This window comes from Euphorbia lathyris, chromosome 5 (genome assembly GCF_963576675.1).
Source record: "Euphorbia lathyris chromosome 5, ddEupLath1.1, whole genome shotgun sequence".
Classification (NCBI taxonomy): domain Eukaryota; kingdom Viridiplantae; phylum Streptophyta; class Magnoliopsida; order Malpighiales; family Euphorbiaceae; genus Euphorbia; species Euphorbia lathyris.
Window position 1 is genome coordinate 57936196 of NC_088914.1, and position 17679 is coordinate 57953874.

General features: G+C 35.9%; 2 protein-coding genes across 3 annotated transcripts; both read right to left on the reverse strand.

Moving 5' to 3' along the window:
* Positions 1-4654: 4654 nt before the first annotated feature.
* On the reverse strand, positions 4655-6154 carry LOC136229499 (protein NEN4). 2 transcript variants are annotated; one of them, XM_066018336.1, is made up of 4 exons: positions 5514-6154; positions 5384-5430; positions 5114-5177; positions 4655-5033 (listed from the first exon to the last, which is right to left on the reverse strand). In XM_066018336.1, exons 1-4 carry the CDS (start codon positions 5949-5951, stop codon positions 4785-4787), a joined length of 798 nt encoding a protein of 265 aa, XP_065874408.1. In that variant the 5' UTR covers positions 5952-6154; the 3' UTR covers positions 4655-4784. The 2 variants fall into 2 exon arrangements, with proteins under 2 accessions (XP_065874408.1, XP_065874407.1); XM_066018335.1 differs by having other exon boundaries at positions 5114-5180.
* Positions 6155-6305: 151 nt separating this feature from the next.
* On the reverse strand, positions 6306-13927 carry LOC136229498 (aspartic proteinase-like protein 1). Its single transcript, XM_066018334.1, has 10 exons — positions 13421-13927; positions 10524-10662; positions 8827-9068; positions 8436-8663; positions 8201-8339; positions 8061-8131; positions 7852-7951; positions 7243-7303; positions 7063-7134; positions 6306-6746 (listed from the first exon to the last, which is right to left on the reverse strand). Exons 1-10 carry the CDS (start codon positions 13714-13716, stop codon positions 6514-6516), a joined length of 1581 nt encoding a protein of 526 aa, XP_065874406.1. The 5' UTR covers positions 13717-13927; the 3' UTR covers positions 6306-6513.
* Positions 13928-17679: the final 3752 nt, after the last annotated feature.

Below are 17679 nucleotides of genomic sequence, written 5' to 3' on the forward strand. Positions count from 1 at the left end.
CTACCGATGAAGATGAAGATCAAGCACGCACTGAGCTTCCATCTCAAGAGTCCGACTATTCTCATTCAATCCCTATACCGAAATGTCTCTTTGAATATCTGTAAGCCTTAACTGTGCAGCAACAATATTTACTTCCACCCTTCCAAACACCTCTTTGTTCCAGGCACGCAATTTAGGCTTCAAAGTTTTAAGCATATGGCAAAGCAGTTGAGTTGGAGGAAGAGAAACATGGCTGTTACTCCAGTGTTCAGAAACCAAACCCCTTAGAGAGTCATGAGTAGTCCACATAGAGAGAAAGCGAAAATGGGCCTGCCGAGCCAAACCATTTTTGCACACTAAAAGTAACGGACTGTGATCGGACTGATAACGTGGAAGAACCGAACAACTGATTGAATCCCAAGAGTCAATAAAATCATCAGACACAAAAGCCATGTCAAGCTTACATTCAACATGTTCAGGGCCAATACGACCATTAGACCATGTAAATTGCGTACCAGAACTATCAATTTCCGAGAGACCGTTGCTATTAATAAAACCGCGGAACTCCCTGCAGCTCATGGAAGAAGGACTACGACCCGTCTTTTTGTGAGCTCCAATTACCGCATTGAAATCCCTGATAACCAACTTTTTTCCCTGTCAGCAATAGCACTGATTGAATTCCAAAGCATACGTCGTCTGCCAAAAAAATTACTGCTATAGACGAAAGAGAGTTGAGTGTAAACCATGGAAGAACCATGATTGATCGAGATGTGCTGATCATGAAAAAGAATAGGAGAGCAGAGATGAAGAGTACCAATTTTACAAAAAAATCCAAAGAGAATTACAAGGATTTTTAGCAACAAAGTGCAAGCCAACAGAACTCCAGAAAGAAGAGTGAATCCTATCTAAATCTACCATAGGTTCAGAAATACATACGAGGTCCGAATGATTGACATTACAAATGAGTTTCAGTGCCCTCTACGTACCAGGGTTATTTATTCCCATGCAGTTCCAATACAGAACAATCATTTAGGCGGAGTTGGACCTGCCCCGCTCCTTAGAACGGGAGTCTGCACTAACATGTTTTGCCTTGGACTTAGCTTTCTTCCTAGTAGTTATCCATTTGGTATTCACCTTAGGGATGTAATTAAAATCAATCACTAGCGAGACGGGCACCAGAGAACCTTCAGAACCCGATTCTTCCTCATTACAATCCCCCCAGCATTTATTTTCTTCCTCATGGCCCATGTTTTCTTTGTTAGCCGAATGGTGCAAGACAAGTTGTAGGGGAGCTGCTATTTCGCCCTCCTCAACTTCCACCCGAGCCTGTGCTATTGTTATTGGAGCCTTCTGAACCTTATCCTGTTTTACATTAGGTTGGAACGCCCCCTGACCCTTTCCTAATATTCTCGTCTTCAACCAAAACTGCATTAATGATAAGAGAATCCATTCATGATTGGATTTTCCTACCTTTAGCAGAATGGTGAAAGAAGTTTTAATTCTGATCCCCTGCCTCAAGCCATTTTTCTCTGCTTTTATCACGGAGAAGCAGTTCCTGCCGATGAAGATGAAGATCAAGCTCGCACTGAGCTTCCATCTCAAGAGTCCGACTATTCTCATTCAATCCATGTACCAAAATGTCTCTTTGAATATATGTAAGCCTTAACTGTGCAGCAACAATATGTAAACCCTTCCAAACACCTCTCTGTTCCAGTCACGCAATTTAGGCTTATGGCAAAGCAGTTGAGCCAGAGGAAGAGAAACATGGTTGTTACTCCAATGTTCAGAAAACAACCCCCTTAGAGAGTCATGAGTAGTCCACATAGAGAGAAAGTAGAAACGGGCCTGCCGAGCCAAACCATTTTTTCACACTAAAAGTAACGGACTGTGATCGGACTGATAACGGGGAAGAACCGAACAACTGATTGAATCCCAAGAGTCAACAAAATCATCAGACACAAGAGCCATGTCAAGTTTACATTCAACATGTTCAGGGCCAATACGACCATTAGACCATGTGAATTGCGTACCAGAACTATCAATTTCTCCGTTGCTATTAATAAAACCGCGGAACTCCCTGCAGCTAATGGCAGAAGGACTACAACCCGTCTTTTTGTGAGCTCCAATTACCGCATTGAAATCCCTAATAACCAACTTTATTTCGCTGTCAGCAATAGCACTGATTGAATTCCTAAGCATACGTCGTCTGCCAAAAAAATTACTGATATAGACGAAAGAGAGTTGAGTGTAAACCATGGTAGAACCATAATTGATCGAGATGTGTTGATAATGAAAAAGAATAGGAGAGCAGAGATGAAGAGTACCAATTTTACAAAAAAGCCAAAGAGAATTACAAGGATTTTTAGCAACAAACTGCAAGCCAACAGAACTCCAGAAAGAAGAGTGAATCCTATCCAAAGCTACCATAGGTCCAGAAATACATACCAGGTCCGGATGATTGACATTACAAATGAGTTTTAGTACCCCCTGTGTACCAAGGTTATTTATTCCCATGAAGTTCCAATACAGAACAATCATTTAGGCGGAGTTGGATCTGCCTCGCTCCTTAGAACGGGAGTCTGCACTAACATGTTTTGCCTTGGACTTAGCTTTCTTCCTAGTAGTTATCCATTCGGTATTCACCTCAGGGATGCAATTAAAATCAATCACTAGCGAGACGGGCACCCGAGAACCTTCAGAACCCGATTCTTCCTCATTACAATCCCCCCAGCATTTATTTTCTTCCTCATGGCCCATGTTTTCTTTGTTAGCCGTAGGTTCAAGACAAGTTGCAGGGGAGTTGCTATTTCGCCCTCCTTAACTTCCACCCGAGCTTGTGCTATTGTTATTGGAGCCTTCTGAACCTTATCCTGTTTTACATTAGGTTGGAACGCCCCCTGACCCTTTCCTGATATTCTCATCTTCGACCAAAACTCTGTTAATGATAAGAGAATCCATTGATGATTGGATTTTCCTACCTTTAGCAGAACAGTGAAAGAAATTTGAATTCTGATCCCCTGCCTCAAGCCATTTTTATCTGCTTTTATCACGATGAAGTAGTTCCTACCGATGAAGATGAAGATCAAGCTTGCGCTGAGCTTCCATCTCAAGAGTCTGACTATTCTCATTCAATCCCTGTCCCGAAATGTCTCTTTGAATATCTGTAAGCCTTGACTGTACAGCAGCAATATTTAATTCCACCCTTCCAAACACCTCTCTGTTCCAGGCACGCAATTTAGGCTTCAGAGTTTTAAGCTTATGGCAAAGCAGTTGAGCTGGAGGAAGAGAAACATCAATCAGCACCCTAGCATAGTGCCCAAATTCTCCATTGACAGTGTTATGATGAAAGGGAATCGGGACCCCAATCACTCGAGCAATACTAGCAATAATCCGAGCATCCCAAAATTCCCAAGGCAAGTTATAGAATCTTACCCATACCTGTGCAGATGTGGACTTATGCATATCAGGATTGAACCCCGAGGTCCATAGCGAGAACCGAATGATTCCCGACTTGAGGAAAATGGCACCCATTCCCCAAATAGTTTGCAATGCATTCTCATTAGGCATAATAATTTGACAAAAACCCTTGCCCAGGGATATTTGTTGCCAATCCATAGAGCGTTTCCATACGTGGCTCAGACGTTGCTTCAATTCAGCGTGCTTCCAGGGACTCTCTCATTTGTTTAGCGAAATTCTCCCAATTACTGAATGTTGGAACAATTTCACACGCTCCTCGTATATTGCTTGCGAATTTTGACAGCTCTGAACCCTCCTTCTTCAGAAATCAAAGGCTGGGACGACGCCTGAATAGCAGTGGGGGTGACCCATTTTGAACAACATATGCGAAAAAAGGGGGCGGTGCCGGATGCGATGGAGCGACGACAGCCGGGCTAACAAATTTGGAGAAGGAACGGCGGTCGAATAGGTGGGAGATCGACGAGGGATCCGAGCCAACCGGCGCGGAGGTGACGATAGACATGGCGTACAAGAGGGCGGCGACGCGGCAGAGCTAGGAAGTCGCGAAGAGAGTCACCGCTGGTTATCGTCATCTAGGAGTCGATGATATATTGAATTATAGTTCAAGCATTACAGAATTAAAAAAATTAAAAACAAACAGGAAAATATTAAGTTGTTTATGTAACATTAGATTAAAATATTTAATTGTAATTATTTAATATGTTATAATAATTTATATGTTGTTTCATATAAAAAAATGAAATAAATAAATAGTGTGAAATATTTATAATTTGGAAACTTTGTTAAATAATAAATTGAATTATTAACTTTTAATAAATTATTGCTAATGAACTAAAAAAAATTAAGTTATAAAAATATGAGAAAAATTACTTTAGATACTTTTTTTACTAATAAAAAAATATAAATTAATGGTGTGTATAGTAACCGTGAAATTGAAAATAGAGTACGAAAGAATAGAATTTAAATAGGAAAAGTAAAGTAGATGGTTAGAGATGGTATTATATAATCATGTTTTTTTCTAATTAAATGTAAGTGTTACAATGTATCAAATAATAAGTAGGCATATATTGATATATAGTTGGTTTGATGATTAATTAATGCAGAGCAAACGCTCTTTTAAGAAAAACATTGTGAGGTTCCATATCTTTTCAATTCTTTTACTAAATTTATGACTAATTAGGAAAACATGGAATTGAGTTAAAAGCATGGACCTTTGTTTGATGAATTTTGTACAAATATCTAATATGAGTATGGAATAAAGATAACAACATTCTTTATTTCTGAAAATGGAAAATTAAATTAAATTGAAAAATACAATGAATAAATGATCATCTAAGCAAATAATGGGAGTGTTTGAATATGTGGTTAATTGATTTGGCTTGTTGTGCTTTGCACATCAAGTTTTTGACTCCTTCGGTGACCTTTCCTAAACTTGTTGTTGTTGTTCTTGGATAAGGAACTGGTCTTGTGGTAGGAGATTTGCGGCTTCTTTCTTCCCTATTACTCCTACTGCGTGTCATAATACTTGATCTATTTGCCCATTTTCCATTCATCAATTCACTCGAAAGGTTTGATTCCTGCACCCCCACCCAATTCATCTTTCATTTCTTTTTTTCGTACATAAATTGCGTATATAATATATGTTTAATAAGCTTACCAAAAATAGAACTGTGGCACAGTGCTTCAGGACCTCCAAATTCATTCGTACATCATCAAGACTCCTGCTTCATTTCATGCATTTCACATCTAATTATTAACTGTTTCTTCTAATATTATATATACATGTCTCATTAAATAACACATCATTTCTAGATTAATTGTGTTGTGTTGTGTTGTGTTGAGACAATTTGATAATGAACCCGAAAAGGTTGGAGGGTTATTAATATGATTAGAGAAACTGATTAGCAGTTGCATAAATATAATATACCTATGCCTTTGCTGCCCAAGACCAAAATAAGAAGCCAAACTTGCCATCTACAAAATAACAAATCAATGTTACATATAATAGCAAGCAAGAAATGGATACCCTAGAACATATATGATGAATAAATCCATACCTTGAGATTACCAGCTCTTTTCCCAAATTTCTGAGACAAAACACCTAAAGAATCTATCATACCCACAGGCTGGGGAGCAGTCTTACCAATTTCTGCAAATGATTCCTTAATTCGGACGCAATCAAATCTACGAATGTTATGTCCCGCCCATATTCTTCCATTTAAGATGCTATAAATTTTATCTGAAACTTGTTCAAAAGTAGGTGCGTTAGCAACAACTTCACGAGTTATACCATGGGATCGACTAGACCTCAATGCAACACAAGATAAGTCGGTAGGTCTAATCAAGGTACTAAAACTCTCTAGCTCCACTAATTTTCTAGGACACACCACAATTGCACCAAATTCTAATACCCAGAATCGTTGCCCGGTTTTGTTTGGTACTGTCGTTTCCATGTCGAAGAACACAATATCTGATGTTCCTTCCATTCCTGTCATGTTTCATGTTTGATTCCTCATGCATGGCTTATAAATAAAATGCAAACATTTTGAGTTTGATTGTCTTGTAGTTAAAGTTAATTAGTTTTTCATGGAGAAGAGATAGCTTCGTGAGAACATCTTATGCAAAGCATATACAGTTAAACAGGAAATTTAAGGGTTTCTTCCAGCTGTAGAAAAAGTCTTCAGCTTTCTTCTCCTGCAAGTCGAGAGGAATTGATTCTCCGACTCTTAATTAGCATCTTTGCTTATTTTAATATCTCATGGAATCTTGTTATAACCAAAGCGACAGGTTTACTTTTTTATACCTTATGCACATAGATCTTCTATCTTCCCTTTTCGCACAATTCAGAACAAGTCAGAAAACCAATATATTAATCAAATATAACATTAATTTATGCCCTACAAAGTCCCAATCAACCCAACCATAAAAAAAGGTGGCATTGGATGGCAGGACAGATATACAGATAGATTTTATACACACAAAAAAGGGTGAACTTAATTTACACATAGGACTATATAACGAAAGGAACTTTATCTCTTGAAAGCTGGCTATATTTACTCACAAAACCAAAACAAGCAGATTAAGTAGAAATAATAACTTAAACAAACAAAATTGGGAATGTGTTAGTCTGTGTGAGGCAGCGGACGGTTTAGATGGCGCTCTTACAGCAACAGCAGGTGAGACTGCATGTCCTCCAGGAGCACTTTGCTGCGCATTGGCTGGTAATGGGTTACGTGGTGTGCCATTTGGAGAAGTAAGTGGCAGTCTGCTACCTTCACTTCTATCCTCACCTGCAAATGCAGATGGGTTGAATTGACAATCAAGACTAAATACAAGTGAAGTTTTGGTTTTACCGATTGCCTAGAATACCCCAAAAATTCATGGCTACTTCCGAAATTCTAAGTTGAAAAAGATATGTTGCAAAGAATGGGCTCAGTTCATAAGTTGAAGTAGAGCAGAGAATGCTCTAAATATGTAGGTTCCATGAATACATTTTTTTAACTGATCTAGAATAGAAATTAGTACAAATAGTAACTCCACGCACAATGAAAGCATTAATCTATTGCACCCTAAATAATAAGGGTAGCAGAAACTAGAGAAACTTACAATTAGAGCGTGACCAGCCCAACTTCATATTTTCCCTATCAAATACCACTTGATATCCCGTTATGAAATTCTCTGCAGAACAATATCTTTAAGTACAAAGAGAATCTTGAAAGGGAGGAGGAAAAAGGAATAGAAAAATTAAGGAAAAAAATCTCTTAGAAAAACAGATAGCACACTTACGTCCAATAGTTCCAATATCTGCATCAGTTGGCTGAATGGCTAAACAAAATCCACTAATTCCCTGTATCAACAATATCAGCACGTTTAGATTTCACCGATTAGGAGGCAGAGTAATATTCATGTATTCTAAAGCAGACAGTTCATAAACAAAATTACTTAACACTTGAAATTTCTAACAAGCACTTTATTTAAGCAACAGTACTTCAAATCCACGCTGCAAAATTACAATCTCGTCTGCTGCGAGATGTGCAATCACACAGCTGGAAGGGCGTGTTGCAGAAACAATGAGAGAATCACAAGAAAACTAATGGAGGCTCATTTCTTCAAATATTAAGTGTAATAGCCCAAAATTTGGATGCAATAGATAATTTTTCTCAAAGTTGACCACAAATTTGCTGTACTATTTATATCCCAATGTTCTCATGAACATTAAGAACTCTTACATGGAAAATTACATCCATTATGCTTTTACTGCCACTTTGACGTAGCTTCTTGGCTTGCATTATCTAAAGTTAAAACAACCAGTCTAGCCCTCTATATTCTCGACACTCGGTAAATTGTCTTAAATAAGGGGGAAATAAACAAATAGTCAATTCCATTATGTCTCACCTGAATGCCATAGATCAGAAAAACCGGATTATGGATCACAAAGCTGTTGTTTAGCGGGAAAATGAGCTTTAAAGATGGAACCTTGGGAAAGTCTCTTGGGCTGTTAAGTTACATAGCAATATCAGCAGCCCATATCATGCATGCTTGCAAATGTATGGAAATACAAACGAAATGAGAAGCTATAAAAGCTATGTTTCATGCAAATTCACCTGGATTTGTAGCAATACTTCCAAGGATAACCTTCAAAGCTGGAGATCGTAGCATTTACTTGTTGGTCAAACTATCAATTAAAGCAATTTATTAGACAATTTGGTAATTGCTTACTATAGACAACAATGTTAATAAGTACCTCCTCACTAATTCTTTCATAAATCTCATCTGGAAGAAATGTAAATGATGTGCCAGTATCAACTAGTGCCTTAAAGCTTGTCTGCTTAAGACAAGAACTGCCAACACAACAACCATCCACTCCCACAATGTAGGTTGAACTGAATGAAATCATACACAAGAGGGGTTTAGAATATGTGCGAAGGTAAAAGGGCTAAAGATGGAAAGGCAGGATATATATATGGAGATACACGTACTATTTCCCATTCAAAGTCAGAAATGAAGTAGATTGCTGGGTAGCTGGTCCCTGATCACCAAAAAGTATTCTTCCGGAATCATCCTCATCAAAACACATTGAGAAAGAGTTCCGGATTAATCCCATTTTAGCTAGAAAACTTGGAACTGAAATTTCCATCAGTCCTAGACCCATCAGACCATCAGGTGCTACTCCATCCAAGTAACCACCAGTTTGCTTCATACCACATCTACATGAGAAATTAAAACAATGAATCAATAAATAAAGCTAACATATAGCTGAGAAAGAAAATTATGGTCCATAATAACCTTAAACTGCAATTACCACAAATTCTGCAAATATGAACACATAAAGTTTAAGAAAGTAAACAGGAAATCAGAAATGAACTATACCCTATAATAACTGGAGCCTGCACAGTAGTACTTAATGCATCAGCACCATCTGAGGCAAGATGTAATATGTCCTCAACCAGCAATCCAGAAGTTGATGTATTTTCTGTATCGTAATCAACAGCATAAGGGCATGACTGATTGGAGTTTTTGCAGTTTTGACGCAGGTCACATAACTGATGGCTGCAAGATAGATGCTTGCTGGAACTTGAATGAGATGGATTATATTCATTTAGATCTCTATCCTGCATAATAAATGCTCCAAATATGGGAGCACCTGCCAATCAATTATTCGAAATAAGTGCTAAAACTGTTACCATATCTTAGCAGAAGAATTTGCAACTTCAATTTATAACTTCTTGACACAAACAAGGAAAGATTAAGTCACTGCTCGTTAAATGAGCCACAAGATTGAATTGGTCTCTCTAGATTACCCAAGGCCAAAAACTGGTATACAAGTTGATGCAGATTAGAAACTGACAACTTAAATAAAAACAGAAAATGGTACTGTAGAATATCCATTTCAAGTAATAACATGCTTTTAGAACTAAAAGCACAAAACATATAGAAGATTTGTTCTTTCATTATCATGTGTGATTAAGCATTCATTTTGTCGGATCCATAGATCATATTTGAGCTCAAAAATCTCTGTTGCACTCAATCAAGATTGTGGATGACAGGCAAACTTTGAAGGGGATCAACCCGTGTCAATAATTTTTATTCACCAGAAACTGTTATGTGATGGACCTCTAATAATGAATGACTGCATCTAATTGTTGAAATTAAATTGAAGGTTATAGTAAGATGGAAACCCAAAGAAATAAATCGCACATATGTAGCAGAAAGTTGTTCCATATATCGCTAAATACCTCACATGTTTCACACATTCACTCACACACAAAAGATAAGAAAAGGAAAAAAAGTGGTCCCCCGTTAAACACCTTACGGGCAAAACCAATCAATATACAATACATTTCTCGTTTGATTGAAAAAGATCACTGGTTGAAATACATATTCATCGCATAAAATTCAGATTTCATAGATAACAATAAATTTCTCACAAGTACCTAAGTGAAGAGAGAACAATTTTGAAAAAAGAAATCCCATAATGGGCTTTCATGAGAAGCAGTCAATAAGCCTAAAAAGGAATCACCTTTAGAGAAAGACACATTAATCACAAGCAGGTAATAAAAGATAAACAGAAAGAAATGAAAACAAAAGCAAAAATGGTTGAACTAGTTTGGAGAAACACATCTAATGACATGGTAAATGTAGTAGCATAATGACAGAGCAGAGACATAAGCCTTCAGGCCCTTCACAAAACAATCGCTAATGGTAACCGTCATACTCAGACAAAAAGGTAGATATACAAGTTGCCCCATTGTTCAAGAGTTTTTCATATGATTACGGATTATAACATAAACAAAACAAGATGGGGGAATCGTTTTTAATCATTAAGAAGATATTACCAAAGCTGCCTTAACTCAATTATGGAAGATTACAACCAAAAAAAAGATGGGGAATCCATAATTAAAATGGAAAAGAAACTAAAAATAAACTTCAAGGACAATCAAGACAGATGAAAAACTTTTCTATTAAGGTGTGCAACAAGAAACACACAAGTAAGAACACTGAAATGGAGGAGTCATGGTGCACTGTAATAAGAAATATATATTATGATAATAGAAGGTTGGCCTAACCAGACTGTTATAGTAGTTCGCAGACAGGGGCGCACATTGCACGCAATCACAAGGCACCCAAAGTAGATCACTTCCAGCATCCAGTGCAACAAGAAATGAAACATGAGGTGTCCCTATATCAATCCATGTGTAGTGCAGCCTAAAAAAAATAGAAAATGGAAATGTCAAAGGATCACAGAGCACATAACCAATATACCACTGAAAACAAATTGGCGATTCAAAAAATCTTGCAAACTTTTAAAGATACATACAATTTTAAAACAATAGAAGTGGAGACGAAGTGATGTGTTTACCGAGAAAATCATGGGTTATTAATGACTTTAGGTTAATGGTCTATGGAAGCTTAAATTTAATTCAAAACTCCAGCCTTTTTTCTTATATTACTAGCAAGAAAGTCACCATTAAGTTTGCTTATTTCATTAACTTAAACATTTCCCTAAGGAAAGAAGATAATTAGATTTGATGAAGTTATTGTTTCATTAATATGTAATTAAGCCCTAAGGGTTATTAATGACTTTAGGTTAATGGTCTATGGAAGCTTAAATTTAATTCAAAACTCCAGCCTTTTTTCTTATATTACTAGCAAGAAAGTAACCATTAAGTTTGCTTATTTCATTAACTTAAACATTTCCCTAAGGAAAGAAGATAATTAGATTTGATGAAGTTATTGTTTCATTAATATGTAATTAAGCCCTAAGCAACATAAACTTTTTTATGACTATTTCTTGTAGTTGCACAGTCCAATTAAGCACTTCTTTATCCGAAACCGCTAAATGAGAGTATAATAGAACGTCATGTAGTTTAAGATGATGTATTCTGATTCCCTAATTTTTACAATATTTATATGACAGTATACCTTGATGGTGTATTCTGATTCCCTAATTTTGGGATGGACTTCAGTTATAAGATGAAGCAAATGCACCAGCAAACAATTCAGAAGATATTACAGATCATAAAAAAGAATCATAACTGTTTAGAAAATAAAATCATTTCTAACGATACAGCGAAGTAACCCTATTTTTCTGATTAAGAAGGCATAGTAGGAAACAATCAAAGAAAAAATAACAGAATCCGTAAGCATTCTCAACAGAGTTTGGATGGGTGTAATTGCAAACCATTCAGCAAAGAGATTCTATGAGTTTGTTTGTATTAATTTACACTAAGCTATTAGGTTTTTCAAAAAAACCCATAATCAAGAAATAAGGGCTTCCGCTTAATTATGTCAGCAAACAAGCTTATTTGAGGTTCACATGGATATATGCAGGTAATCTTCAAAACTTGATAGCAATTGTTGGACATCAGTTATAAGATGGTGTATTCTGATTCCCTAATTTTGGGATGGACTTCAGTTATAAGATGAAGCAAATGCACCAGCAAACAATTCAGAAGATATTACAGATCATAAAAAAGAATCATAACTATTTAGAAAATAAAATCATTTCTAACGATACAGCGAAGTAACCCTATTTTTCTGATTAAGAAGGCATAGTAGGAAACAATCAAAGAAAAAATAACAGAATCCGTAAGCATTCTCAACAGAGTTTGGATGGGTGTAATTGCAAACCATTCAGCAAAGAGATTCTATGAGTTTGTTTGTATTAATTTACACTAAGCTATTAGGTTTTTCAAAAAAACCCATAATCAAGAAATAAGGGCTTCCGCTTAATTATGTCAGCAAACAAGCTTATTTGAGGTTCACATGGATATATGCAGGTAATCTTCAAAACTTGATAGCAATTGTTGGACATCAGTTATAAGATGGTGTATTCTGATTCCCTAATTTTGGGATGGACTTCAGTTATAAGATGAAGCAAATGCACCAGCAAACAATTCAGAAGATATTACAGATCATAAAAAAGAATCATAACTATTTAGAAAATAAAATCATTTCTAACGATACAGCGAAGTAACCCTATTTTTCTGATTAAGAAGGCATAGTAGGAAACAATCAAAGAAAAAATAACAGAATCTGTAAGCATTCTCAACAGAGTTTGGATGGGTGTAATTGCAAACCATTCAGCAAAGAGATTCTATGAGTTTGTTTGTATTAATTTACACTAAGCTATTAGGTTTTTCAAAAAAACCCATAATCAAGAAATAAGGGCTTCCGCTTAATTATGTCAGCAAACAAGCTTATTTGAGGTTCACATGGATATATGCAGGTAATCTTCAAAACTTGATAGCAATTGTTGGACATCCAACTTGAAAAAGAAAGATGAAACGTTAATATCAACCCTATAGCTATAGATTAAATTATTGGAACAAATTCAACTCATACTTGGTTTTCCATTAATATCAAGCTTGAGTTGTAACTCTTTAAGATAAGCTGAACCAAAACCTCAGAAGGGGGCAGAAATGCATATTACTATGTGTATAATCACTATGATGAACATATTCCGAATCAGGAAGAACAACTTACGAGGAACCGCGAGAATATAATTCTATTAGTAATTTAAAATCAATTTGGACTTCTATGGTAACAAATCCTGATCTCTAATTTGCAGAGCCCTAACCATGTAGGTAACAAACTAACCTAAATAGTAGTTGGTTGCCTTATTCAACAAATAAAATATAAATAGAGCCAATTACTTGCGTGATTTCAATTCCCCCCGAACTTTATCTGTAAATACATTAAATAACTTCTGTAGATTCAATATAAAATTGTATTTGGAATCCAAATTGAGAGGAAAAATGAGACAGCAAAAGGCTTGACATAGTCACCGAAGTCGATATCACAAAGCTTAATTTAAAATAATTAAAAGGCGACAGAGAGGAACTAGCAAATCAACACTTCCTATTCGGAATCTCCTTTCAGTTGAAGAAACCAATAACTCACCAAATTAGTCAACAAAGTAAAATCCTACCCAACCAAACGCGTTCAAAAATTAAAGATGTACCATCCGAAGTCATTGCCAAACGACATCGTTTTGCTGCCTTGAGCAGGGAAGAGAAACTGGTACTGAGGTCCAAGCTTCATCTTCTGCCTCTGGACGTCACTGCTTGCAAGAATCCGGTAATATTCCACGCTCTTTTTCTCCGGCCAAGTGCCGGTCACGTTCTCATTCCTCGAAACCCTAATCGCTTTCACTTCGTCAGAGAATCGGTGAATCAGCCTGGACGAGAATGTTATTTGCAGGCTCTTATCGAAGAAAAGGCTCGCCATTACTAAAATGAACAGAGATCGAGCCGCCATGGCTACTGGAAATGCAGGCTTAGCAATGATGAGGTTAGAAGAGGCGTAGCAGTGAGAAATGCAAGAAAAAGCAATGTAGAAGATGGACAAATAAGAGGGAGATCTAGGGTTTAGAAGCCTGTTTCAAAGATTTATGATATTTGTGTAAATGGAGAAGAGACGGTGGACTGGATACTGGTGCGAGAAGAAAAGCAACTAGTATTTGGTGAGTGTTCATAGTATGCTAATTCACTCCTATTTGTCTTTATTTTTTATTTTTTATTTTTTTAAAGATTTTTTTATGGTTTAATACATCATAGGATTATATATTTCTCAATTATCCAACTTGCTTAAGACATAAAAATGTGTTTTTTTTATTGAAATTAATTCAACTAGTGAACTAAAATGATAAATTTTATATATAAATAATTATAATTATAAATATAATAAATAATAATGAATTATAAATAATATATAGGGAAAAATACGAAAAAAATGTTTATGGTTTATCTTATTTGCAAATAGAGGTCCGTGGTTTAAAAGTTTGCAAATAGAGGTATGTGGTATGTTTTTTTACAAAATAAGGTATTTAAAGTTAAACTTTTAAATAATCGATGACAATAAGAGCATTTTTTATTTATTTTTTTCAATTACATTATATAATAACAAAACACAGATACCAAAATCAAATTGAACTGTGTAAAATGAACTTAAATATCAATTTAATTCATAAACTGTCAAATTAGTAAAAAACATAAAATTCCACCATACTATTTATTGTTTCAATTTAGAAAGTTGTTTTTTTCGGGGGTTATGTTTTGTTGATATGTAAGTATAATTTTTGTTAAGTTAAAAATGTATTTGTTTGTAATTAGAACTTAAATGTGTAATTGTAATACTTTGTTTTGTAAATAAAACATACCATATATCTTTATTTGTGAACTTTTAAACCACATGCCTCGGTTTGCAAATTGGGCAAACCACAAGCATTTTTTTCGTACTTTTTCCTAATATATATAATAAATTATAAATTATATATAAATAATTATAATTACAATAAATAGTGATAAATTACTTTTTTATCTTAATGGAGGGGACGAAACCCCGGAGCACAACAAAAAAACAAGCTAAGTGATACTAGTCATCCTAGGAAGACAAGTACCATAAATATCAGAAAATAAGATATCTAGGATGCCTGCAGGGGGCACCTCACACTCGTGAAGACCCAGGGGTAAACTTCCTGCGTAATTCGCCATCCAGTCCGCGGCACAGTTACCTTCGCGGAGAACATGAATCAACCTAACCACTTCCCAATCCTATCTTAACAATCTTTGACACTCATCAATTAGCCAAAAGAACATATGTCTATGATCCTTACCATTCTTCACTAAATCCACAACCACAAGCGAGTCCATTTCGAATACAACTCTACGGAAATGTCTATCTCAAGCAAACTTCAACCCGAAGTACATACCCCATAGCTCCGCAAGCACAGCACTGCAAATACCTAAGTTAACAGCGAACCCTCCTACCCAAACTCCATTGTCATTCCGAGCAATGCCCCCCTGCAGCCGCCGGACCTGGGGCTCCCTTACAAGCGTCATCGCTATTCACCTTGATCCAGCCCTTCGACGGGGGCTTCCAACTAACCATTACAGTCCTTCTACTTCTATTTCTCATGCGCTGCTCATCTAAAAAGGCTTTTTGACATTCCCCAGCTTTACCATATACAAATTCCAGCTTATTTCGACAAACAGCATTATCCGGATCGAACACCACCGAGCATCTCCACCGCCACAGCCACCAGATGGTGAATAGTGATAATTACTGAATTAAACTTACTGAACTAAAATTACTAATACTAAAATTAAGTAACAAAAAACATGCTCTAAGTTGCAGAACAATAATATATTAGAATAAATTAAAATATGTATTATTTATTTTAAGCTAGTTCAGAAGGTTAATAGCTTATTGTAACCACTTCATAAAATAAATAAGTCGTTTTAAGTAAATTTAGAAAGTCAATATCAATATCATTATAAGTAGATTCATAAAGGTAATAAAACATCTCCAAAACATAAACAAGTATAATCAAGTTTTTTTTTTTCTTAAATTATTTGCACAATAAATAAATATATAATATTTGGATTACAATTTAACCCGACCCATTAAAATAATAAATCTATTGACTGATTGTTAAAACCAATTCAATCCATAAAATATTCAACTAGAATCAATTGCTCTCTAATTCAAATATTTATGTTTTTTCTTTTAATAAATTCAATTTAAAAACTATTTTCTAGTTTTTCTCATTTTCTCACTTTTTTCTCATTTTTTCCTTATTTTGCATTTTATATGTTTTTCATGGTTTCTTCGTTTTTCAAATTTGTCCATTTTCTCTTATTTCCATTTAATGTTTTGTTTTTTTTTGAACCTGAAAGTGAAACTTAATAGATGATGGATTTGCATCCATATAAATAGTGTTCACAAGCCAGTCTGACACAATAGTTGAAACGAAATCGCTAGCATTGGAACAGGCAAGGCTAGCTACCAAATGAGCCGCACTGTTCGCTAAGCGAGAAATAAAAGCTAATTTAAAAGATGAGGTGGATCTTAGCAGGACTTGACAATTCTCCACAATCATACCAAATTCAGAAATGTCCTGCTTTTCAGAGTGAATAGCGTCTACCACAACCTTAGCATCAGATTCAAAAATAACAGCAGAATAACCCAAATTAGCAATCCACAACAAACTCGTGCGAATTGTAAGAGCTTCAATGACGCGTGGCTCCTTAATGCTTGGGATAAGACTGCTACTACAAAAGAGAAATGCTCCCCTTTCGTCCCTAATAACCGCTCCCATGCCACTGCTATTTAAATCATTGAAAATGGCCCCGTCGATATTGCATTTGATAAAGCCCGGGCTAGGCATGTTCCATCTATGTTGAGGGTTTGGCGAAAATTGGTTACCTCTCATCTGTGTGCCCTGTGTATGCGGGAGTGGCTGGACGGCCGTCGGCGGGACCGTCTGTATGTGCGTTGCTTGCATGTGTCGATTGCCCAAGGGTGGCGCCTTCTGTTGATAGGCTTTCCAATCCTGAACATCCTCTAGACTAATTCGCCATGCCGTGTCTGCCGGCCACCATCTCATGTGCCACAGGACTCTGTTTCTGTGGTCCCAGATTGCTTTAAGTGCACAACAGATTCTAACTATTTCTTCCATATTTGAGTTGCTCAAGGCTTGGAGAAGCCACTCGTCAAGGTATCTGTTATCCACTCTTGGCACAGGAACACCTGCTACACGCCAAATGTCACCTACGAAACAACAATCAACAAATAAATGGTTATCCGTCTCTTTTTGTTCCACACATACTGGGCATTCAGTTGAAATGGGGACTCTTCTCTGGGCCAACCGAGCTCTAGTGGGTAAGCACTTTGAACACATACGCCAAATAAACTGTTTCAGCTTTGGGGGAATCATCAGCTTCCATAATCTCTTCCAACCCTCCTGGAGTCTGCTAGCTTCTACTAGCCCCATACCTGACAAGTAGCCTGAGTGAACATTTTTAGTTTTTTCTTTTTCATTCTTTTTTTTTCTTTCCCATTTTTCCTTTTCCTTTCTTCTTGTTTTACAATTTTTCACTTTTTGGCATAACTTAAAATAAATAAAATATTTATTTATAACTTTTTAAACCACAAGATTATATTTGCATATATTTTAAATTATTTTCACTTTTCTCTTAATTTAATATGTAAATTATAATAGTATCTTATAATAAAATTATTTTTAAATTGAAAAAGAACGGAAAAAACATGAATAGCATAACACATGCTAAAAAATAGTATATTTATAATAATAGTATAAGAGTTTTCATTCTCTTATATTAAATAATAAATCATATACAATTATATATATATTCACTTTTAATGGGTATTGGCCCTGTTTGATAAAGAGCGTTTTGGAATAAAAAGAGCGGTTTTGAC

Excerpts from the sequence above, each read along its gene's own strand:
- LOC136229499 (XM_066018335.1), bottom strand. The coding sequence starts at position 5,951 with ATGACAGGAATGGAAGGAACATCAGATATTGTGTTCTTCGACATGGAA. Across the intron at positions 5,431-5,513 it reads AAAGAGCTGGTAATCTCAAG|ATGGCAAGTTTGGCTTCTTA; the intron begins GTATGGATTTAT and ends GTTATTTTGTAG. Across the intron at positions 5,181-5,383 it reads CTTGGGCAGCAAAGGCATAG|CAGGAGTCTTGATGATGTAC; the intron begins GTATATTATATT and ends CATGAAATGAAG.
- LOC136229498 (XM_066018334.1), bottom strand. The coding sequence starts at position 13,716 with ATGGCGGCTCGATCTCTGTTCATTTTAGTAATGGCGAGCCTTTTCTTC. Across the intron at positions 7,952-8,060 it reads AAGTATTGCTACAAATCCAG|CCCAAGAGACTTTCCCAAGG; the intron begins GTGAATTTGCAT and ends GTAACTTAACAG. Across the intron at positions 7,135-7,242 it reads AGATATTGGAACTATTGGAC|AGAATTTCATAACGGGATAT; the intron begins GTAAGTGTGCTA and ends ATTGTTCTGCAG.